General features: G+C 46.3%; 1 protein-coding gene across 1 annotated transcript; it reads left to right on the top strand.

Annotated features, from left to right (window-relative positions):
* Window positions 1-587: 587 nt before the first annotated feature.
* Window positions 588-8108, top strand: TMEM179 (transmembrane protein 179). The gene is made up of 4 exons (XM_063397365.1): window positions 588-889; window positions 4782-4919; window positions 6493-6571; window positions 7511-8108. Exons 1-4 carry the CDS (start codon window positions 588-590, stop codon window positions 7688-7690), a joined length of 699 nt encoding a protein of 232 aa, XP_063253435.1. The 3' UTR covers window positions 7691-8108.
* Window positions 8109-8886: the final 778 nt, after the last annotated feature.

Genomic DNA, 8886 nt, shown 5'->3' with positions numbered 1-8886 from the left:
CAGCCAGATTTTCCCGAAGAGGGATACCCCACAACAGCTCTTCCTCTCTCCGCGCCCCTCTTCTTCTACAAGCCCTGAAGCCATTCACAGGGGCTGCGGGAGAGGGGGCAGCCGTGTCCGGAGGAGGCATCGGACTGCCCTGCCCTGCCGTGCATTGCACTGCGCATCCTCCCTCCGTGCCTCCCTCCCCACCGCCTACTGCCGCAGCCTGCCTGCCTCCCTCCAGCCCTCCATCCTCCCCGTGTCCCACCTCACATCGCTCCCCCTGCGTCTCTCATTCCTCCATTCCTTCTCCTACATCCCTCCCTCCTGCATCCCTCCCTCCTGCATCCCTCCCTCCTGCATCCCTCCTCTTGCATCCCTCCCTCCTTCATCCATCGCTCCTACATCCCTCTTCCTTCATCCCTCCTCCTGCATCCCTCCCTCCTACATCCCTCCCTCCTGCATTCCTCCCTCCTGCATCCCTCCCTCCTTCATCCGTCGCTCCTGCATCCCTCCCTCCTACATCCCTCCCTCCTACATCCCTCCTGCATCCCTCTCTCCACCCCTCCCTCCTTCCCTCCCTCTGCCTGCGCAGAGCCGCGGACATGGCGCTCAGCAATTTCCTCTTCGCTCAGTGCATCTGCTATTTCCTGGCCTTCCTCTTCAGCTTCATCGTGGTGGTGCCACTCTCCGAGAATGGCAACGACTTCCACGGCCGCTGCCTGCTCTTCACCGAGGGCATGTGGCTCAACGCCAACCTGACCGTGGAGCGGCAGCGCTTCACGGTGCAGGAGTGGGGGCCCGAGGCCGCCTGCCGCTTTAGCATCTTCACCGGGCTCCTGTCCCTGCTGCTGGCCACAGTGCAGGCCTGGAGGACCCTCTTCTTCCTCTGCAAAGGGCACGAGGAGTAAGTACCCCCCGGGGATGAGCCCGGCCCTGCCCCGGCTGGGGCACCGGGAGCAGCGTGGGGGTGAAGCGCTGGGCTTTGCAGCATCCCGCCGGTGCTGCTCCCCTGAGGGGCTCGGGGAGAGCGGCTGTATGGCCGTGTCTGTGTGCACACACACCGTGCGCTCCCCCAGCCCTGCCCAGGGCCTTCTCCCGTGTAGAGGTGTGGGCTGGGGGCTCAGACCCACTGCCCTGCGCCCACTGCCCTTTGGCAGCCTTGCAGCAGCACGTGGCCACTCCGCTGCATGGGCAGGAAAGGATCTGGGGGCCGTGGGGTGGTGCTGGAGGCTGGGGCTGGCAGGTGCCTCTGACCATCCCACGCCACCTCCGTGCCAAGGAAGGCCCTCCCCAGGTGTGCCCTGGATGTGTGAAAAATCTGGAAACAACAGGGGGGAGGGGGCAGAAGGGAGAAGCTGGTGACTCCCCTCTGTTTTTTGTGCTGCTGTTGTTGTGTGCATGGCAGCTCTTGCAGACAACAAGTATTGCTTGGTTACGACAGGAGAGCAGAGCTGAGTGCTCCCTGCAGCAGCTCAGGGCGGCACTGACTGCTGGGTCCTGTGCTCAGACAAGCCAAGGGGCATCCCAGCCCTGCAGCTGTGGGGAGAGGCTTGGTGGGGCAGCAGCAGCTCAGGAGCACTGTGGTGTTCTGTGCTTGCCACTCTGGTGGCCTGAGAGGGCAGAGACCCTGGTGCAGGTAACCCAGCCCTTGGTTGCTACAGGGCCAGGGCTGGACAATGCACTGGGGCCTGTCTAAACTAGGAAAATATTCTTCCCTTGGTTTAGGAACCATGCCAAGGGTAAATCAGGCCTGTCCACGTCTGTTTGGACTAGGGGTTTCTTGAGTAAGGGGCTGATACATCTGGGCTTGGTAATCCTGGAGGATGGGTAGCAGTGTTGTCTTTCTGGCTCTTTCCAACCACTCTCAACCTGCCTGGTACTCAAACAGGCTGTAGTAAGTGTGGACCAGAAACACATTCCATATTAAAACTTCACACTAAATAAAACCACATACTTCTTAATGTCTTTGAATTCAGCCTCCTCAGGTGATCCAATATCTGTAGAGGGTTAATTGAATCTCAGCATTTTGCAGTTCAGGGCTAGCTAGTTTTTAGAAGAAACCAGTGATAAAAACCCTGTAGTGGTGGTGTTTGGATTAGATGCTTGTCCTGCTTCCAAAAGCGGCTATTAATTTTCAAAGCAGTTGGGCAGGCCCCTGAAAAGTGTCCCTTTAGGAGTTGATTCAGGCTTCTTTGGGAGTTGTTGAACACACTGTTCATAGTTGCTGCAGGCAAGAAAGACAAAAGGCTGTGAGGTGATGGGGAGCAAAGATGGAGCAAGTTGGGGTGATGAGATACCCACAGAAGAGGACAGCAGGGTAAAAACATGGCAGGATGCTTGGGAAGAGCAGTCCCTTGGTAGGAAGGAAGGTCTGTCCTGTACCACACCAGCCACTGTGTGAAAAGCAGTCATGTCCTGATTTTAGACAGCCTTTTGTTAACAGTTCAAATGGGTGCAAAACCATTTCTGTTTGGATGGAGAGATAAATGTGAGCTCCCAAACATACATGATAGTTGTCTGTTCTGATTAGAGGTAGTTGAGGAAGATCCAGAATGTCATAGCTGATGATCCTATTGAGGAGGGACACTGCTACTGGGCCAGCCCCAGGGTGAGCCAGCCGAGGCAGTCAGGGTTAGTTAGCACCCTTTGCATCTTCCATGTGCAATGGCTTTGAATGATTGCTGACAGATAGTTGTGACTGCTAAAAAACCTTCTTAAAAGGGTCTCAGCACCCCTTGCCTCAGCAGCCTGGGGCTTTTCAGCTCAGCTGAAGGGTAGAGGTATAACTCAGATACTTCATTGCTAGGATTGCAAAGCAACTTTAGTCATAAGCATTTATTATTATTAAAGGTCATTCACTCAATCTGCAATGCATAGGTTGAAGTTCTAATCTAAGGAGGAAAAATCAGGTGTTCTAGAGAGCCAAATAAGCAGTTTTCTGTCAGGATGCCCTGGCATCCCTGATGGTTACTCTTGCCAGATGCAAATCAAGTGCAAGGCTCAGCCCTGCTCTGTCAGTGGAAGATCAGGTCCTGGGGCTTGGAACCTCTTTTGCTGCAGGGTAGGAAACAGAGGAGAGCTGGAGATCCTGGGCTGCAGTGACCTGCAGAATAGTCCTGGTAACTGATCCTTTTCTGGAGCTGTTACTAATTCTGGGGCCAAGTCTGTTTTTTTCTGTGAGGAGCTCAAGTCTTTTCTGCCTCTCAGGCCAGCACACCATGCTAAGGTGCACACAGAGGATGTGATCTGACTTTGGCAACACTTGGGTTGAAATCCAGGCTAGGTGTGAAGCCAGGGCAGAGAACATGCAAAAATCTGCTGTGCTCCTAGCAGCTCTCTCTGTATGGGTGATGCCAGCACACAGCAGAGGTGAGCTGATCTACTTCACCAAGCCCAGATAAAGCAGAGCAGGACTCAGCTTATTGTTCATCCAGAAGTCAGGTGTCCTGGCATGCAGCTCCCACCACAGTCTGTAGGGACACTTCTTGAAGGAGGCTTATTTCACTTCTTTTCTATCAGTCTTGGGGTGGGACAGCTGTCACTTTGGAGAGAGCCTAGAGAGCCCCTCTAAAGCCACATCAACCCAGTAGCAAACATCCTAACTCTGCTGATAATTGCTCCATCTCATTTTAAGGAAATTCTCCTGAGGTCACAAATGTATCGTGCTTGACTGGTAGAAATTAGGATTGTCCAGCCCAGAACCTTCCAGGACTCAAATACTCATTTAAAAAGCCTCTTGGCTTTTCATTTAATGAGCAACCAGGTAAAAGAAGTGACTGAGGGTTTTTATTGTCCTCTGGGGTGAGCAGATTCCTTCTATCACCAGCACAATGAGTGGCACTGGTGAGAAATTTGTCATATTCTTCTTTACCACATGCTCCGAATAGGATGACCTGCCTCCAGGAGCTGCCAGTCTCTCTCCAACCTGGAGCAGATGTCCAATTCTTACATAGGATGACATTCCAAGGTGTCCAGTTCTAAACAGCCACTTAGAGCAGTTTCAGGTAGAGAAGGGCTTTGCCAGGTGACTGGGGTTAGAAACTTTTCACACTAGAATTCAGGTAAGGAGTTAAAGAGTGAGGCTGGAAAGTGAGTGAATGATTCCATGGCCTTATGGGGAATCTGTAAGCATCCTGCCTCATCCCACCCCAAACACAGCAAGTGCTGAGGGCAGGCCCTGGTTGGGCAGACTTAATGGGGCTGAGGTAAATTGATATTCAACAGGCAGACACAGCACACTGACACCAAAGCCAGAGAAATCCCAGGAGAAGTTGGTGTGCTCTGCAAATTGCCCATAAAACTGAGGTTCGTGTCCTGTGATGGCAGTGCCTTGTGTTACATTGCTTAAAATGATTATAGCTATCAGTACTGTATCAGTTTTTATTTTTAGTTTTCCTCTCCTAAGCAATTTTTGTCCCAATTATCACTTTAGTCATGAAATAATTTTAGCTCCAGTTACTACATAATTTGAGCTAATGGCATTTATTTTAACAATGGTGATTTTCATCATTACAGCTAATGAAAGCCAAGTTGTGTATGAACAATCATCACTTGTTATATAAAGCCACATCTTCTTATGGTTAAAAAAGAAATCAAAATCAAAGGCATTTGCAAGCGAAGGTAATATGACTGAAAATCAAGTCCATAGTGTATTTCAATGTATTAGGTGTTCTTAATTAAAGATGTGTTTCAAAGGGAGACTGATATCTTTGTGCCCACTCTGTGCTGCTTACAGAGACTGCTGATGTTGTGTTTCAGCTGTTTATGAGTTACATTTCTCTTCCCTTTTATTACAGCTCTTTCTTTTACGCCTTCCTGAATCTGCTGATCAGCGCCTTTGTGGTGTTCATCACATTTATTGCCAGCACTATAGTGAGTGTAGGATTTAACATGTGGTGTGATGCAATTACTGAAAAAGGAAGCATGCCAAATAGGTTAGTACTGAAGAATACATTGTATTCCTTTTTTTTTTTATTTTTTTTTACATAGGCACAATTGAACTGTGGTGTTACCAAGTGTAGTTATTACACGCAAGGTGAGCAGGGGGGAGAAGGAATCTGTAATATGGAAATCCAGAGGTTTTTCATGTGGAACAACAGAAAAAAGCAAATCAAACTTCTTTTTGTTTGTTTATTTAGAAGCCCACAAAGAAAAGTGTGTTTCTATCGTATTTTGTGGTCTCTTTGAATCATGATCGTATGAAAACCAAACCCATTATGTTAAAATTTTTTATTTCCAAAGGGATGCTAGATTTGGGGTTTTTCTATGGATGAGGGGAGTGTGGCCTTGTGAGCAGGGCAGGGGGCTGAGGGTCAGGGCTCCTGGCTTGCAGTCCTGGTTCTGCCCCTAACCCACTGTGTGACACAGGGCAAGTCACTTATCCTGCCTGTGCCACAGCTCATCATCAGATAAAAAATTTGGGATGGAGTTCCTTGCCTTGTAGCGATGCTGTGGATGCCCTGGGAGCCACAGGATGGAAAACACTTTGTAAGTGCAAAGTACAGATGGCTAATGCTTTGTTACAGTCACAAAATGTACAGCTCCTAAAATGGTCCACCATATCCCACAATGCTTATGCTCCTTGTAGGAAACATGATAAGTTCAGGAAGATTTGCTCCTATCAAAAAAAAATGAGGAAGAGAGAGGAAAATGTGACATTTTATGTCATATGATATTGAATCGATGTACTTCTTAAAGCATATGTTGCACATTGTCATATGTTGTAAAATGCCATAGTGAATGTTCTGTTTAGGGCTGCAACGATTAATCGAATTACTCGAATATTCGGTTAAAAATTCCATTACAAACCCCACCTAATCGAATATTCGGGTAAGAACCCAAGATGACCGACAGCACTGAAAAGGAGAGAGAAGAGGCTGCAGAAATCAACCAAGAGATAGAATGACAACCTCAAAATCCTGGGATTTTTTTCACACCAATAATGGTCCAAGTTATTTGTAAAATCTGTAGGCAGCCCCTATCTTACCATCAGAGTATCGTCTCCTTGCTGGAGCATCCGAAACAAAAACACAATTCCTTCTTCTGAGGCTTTTCCTGATGGAGTCAAAAGGTAACAGAGGATCATATGCTTTGTTTCATTGAGGGGTGAAACAGCCAACCTGGGGAAATGCCAGGGGCAAACCTGTGGGAGGTGAGGGGACAGTGGGGAAGAGGGCTTTAAAGATGCTGTGTTCATAATAACTATTACAATTCTATTTATGGAAAATTTGTGTTATTACTTACTATACTTTTTTTCTTCCCATCCCTTTTTTTTTTTTTTTTTTTTTTTTTGTGAAAGAAAGTGATTTTTATCTTAGTTCTTAGTTTTAGAGAAGATCAGCAAACAACCTGATGATTGCAGTAACTTAAATATCCTTTGATAGAATGTGCCATTGTGACTGTTCAAAATACATTTAATGTGTTGTTTCATTTTCTATTTGGTTTACCTGGAATCTCTTAAATAATTTTCTTCTTTTGTTTTTCCCTTCCAAATGCCTTTCTGGGTAGCTGTGAAGAATTGCAGGATATAGATCTTGAGCTGAACTTGGAAAATTCTGCTTTCTATGACCAATTTGCTATTGCACAGGTAGGTCAGACTAAGTCATGGTTGTATTCCTGTTCATTTAGCTTTTGCTTATTGACCTGGGATTGCTGGAGCTGAACTACCATTCTCAGAAATCAATGGGAATGTTTCCACTGAGTTCAGTAAGTGCTGAATCACAATGATAGTGATGGGCACATTTTCATTTTAAATTCAGAATAGACAGTTTTGAATACAGATATGTCAGAGCCTCACCCTACCACTGATCTTGTTAATCATGACAGAAAACTCATTGCTTATCCAAAGGATGAAGTCTGCAAAAGTTGCAGCACTCTTGTGTCCTGGATCTCTTCATGACTGTTCAAAATAATTTCTGACCTGCACCATGTTGTGGGGTTCTTAGTTTTGCCCTCCTTGGGTTTCACTGATATCACCTAAGCTATATAAATATCAGACCATTGAAAGTAATCAAAGATTAATTCATTCAGATAGGGCTGTTTTCTGATGAATCCATGAGAATTAGACCTCTAAGGCTGCCAGACCTTTCTATTGACTATTCTAGCTCTGAGTCAATGATCAGAGTCAGTGAACACTGGGACATGAGCACACACCAACATTGCAGGGAGGATAGTCCCATCCCTGCGGGGCTGCACCCTTACAAAGCTGATGTTGTCCCACATGGAAAGAGGCATTAGCCTGTCTGGAGCTTTCCTTGAAGGTAACCCTGCCCCTTGGGTACGAGCCACCTTTGTGTCTTTGTTGCCAACATTGGCATCTAGATGCCTGGCTCAGGCACATCTGCATTTAGGAGAGAAATATGCCATAAAAGTGACTCCTTTATAGAAAGAACCCAGGACCTCCCTGAATTTAGCTTGGCATGGCTCAGTTTCCTTTGGTCCAGCTGAAGTTTTCATAATCACCTGGACAGCTGACTTGTTTTTACAATACTATACTGACCTCTTTATGATTTCTTTCCTTCTCTAGTTTGGTCTCTGGGCTGCCTGGCTGACTTGGCTGGCAATTACCATTCTGGCTTTCCTGAAGGTTTATCACAACTACAGACAGGAGGACCTGCTGGACAGCCTGATCCATGAGAAGGAGCTGTTGCTAGGAAGATCCCCTTCACGATCCTCTTTGCAAGATGACAAAAGTGGCATGATCTAAAGTGTAAGCAGATTTACAGGGCAGGATCTAGATTTTATTATTCAGTAGTGTGAGCTGAAGTTGAGTCAGGGTATTGAGTGTGTGAGACCTTTTCTTTTCCTGAAATGAAATGTAATTGTGAATCACTCACTTCCCCCATGAGAAATGGTTGGCACAAATACTGATATTAGGACAAAGAGAATGAACTGCCCTATGTGCCTATGGCACAGGAAACTTTCTGTCCTGTGCAGGCAACATGTGTAACCTGCCCTTATCAGCAGAGCTCCCACGTGCCATGGCTGGATTTTGGGACAGGGGACATTTCTGAGGACTGAGCTGGCAAGACCAGGCTACACTGTCCAGGCTATTTCTTCAAACTATTTTTCAACAACAGCTGTAACTGGAGCTGCATTCTCTCCCTCTCTTTTGCCAGGGAAGCTGCTCCTGCTCTCTCCTTAGAGAAGGTGCAGCTCTGGCTTGGGTGCAGGCCATGCTGTCTCTGCTTTTGCTGTGTTTGGATGCAGTGCTGACAAACATGTTGCTCCTGCTCTGATTTTATTTAGAACATAGAGACCTTTGTTCCAGACTTGATATTTAATATTGGACAGTGTTAATGAATTCCATAAAACCCGTATATTACTATGGCACCTGTCAAAAACTGTGTATAATATGGAAAGATGATGGAGAACTTTTGTGGTTTTGTTTCTTCTTAGATTTTGACATGACCAGCATTTATTATGACTCCTGAAGTGAAGTGTAGCTAACAATTGCTGAAGCTTGCATACTAAGAAATTAAGCAGAATAGATAGTATTAATGCTTGTGCATTTATAAATGTAACTTGGTCTCTAACATGGTATACTATTCTGTTTTGAATATTAGAATTCATTTGTGATATTTATTTCATATAGGATATACAAAATTACTGTAAGCATTTGCATTGTAGATTTCTATATATAAACATAGCAAGGAGTTCAAATAGCTGAGTTCTTTTATAGGTAGTTCAGTGCTGAATGGGTCCATTCTCCCCACTCATGGGCAGGAGTTCCAGGGAGATGAATTTTGATGTAAAAAGGAGGAAAAATTGCTATTTACACAAAGCTCACTGGTGACTGTGTTGTTGCTTTCAGTTCTGCTTGGCCAGCGCTTCAACAAGTCAGGTGGATTGTTGTGATCAGAGGTAGCTCTGATAATTAAGAAGAATCACTCAGAGGAGTGT

The sequence above is a fragment of the Prinia subflava genome, chromosome 5, assembly GCF_021018805.1.
Source record: "Prinia subflava isolate CZ2003 ecotype Zambia chromosome 5, Cam_Psub_1.2, whole genome shotgun sequence".
In the NCBI taxonomy this organism is placed as follows: domain Eukaryota; kingdom Metazoa; phylum Chordata; class Aves; order Passeriformes; family Cisticolidae; genus Prinia; species Prinia subflava.
The sequence above is the reverse complement of the archived record's forward strand: the minus strand, read 5'-3'. Positions and strand labels throughout refer to the sequence as shown.

Excerpts from the sequence above, each read along its gene's own strand:
- TMEM179 (XM_063397365.1), top strand. The coding sequence starts at position 588 with ATGGCGCTCAGCAATTTCCTCTTCGCTCAGTGCATCTGCTATTTCCTG. Across the intron at positions 4,920-6,492 it reads AAAGGAAGCATGCCAAATAG|CTGTGAAGAATTGCAGGATA; the intron begins GTTAGTACTGAA and ends CTTTCTGGGTAG. Across the intron at positions 6,572-7,510 it reads ACCAATTTGCTATTGCACAG|TTTGGTCTCTGGGCTGCCTG; the intron begins GTAGGTCAGACT and ends TTCCTTCTCTAG.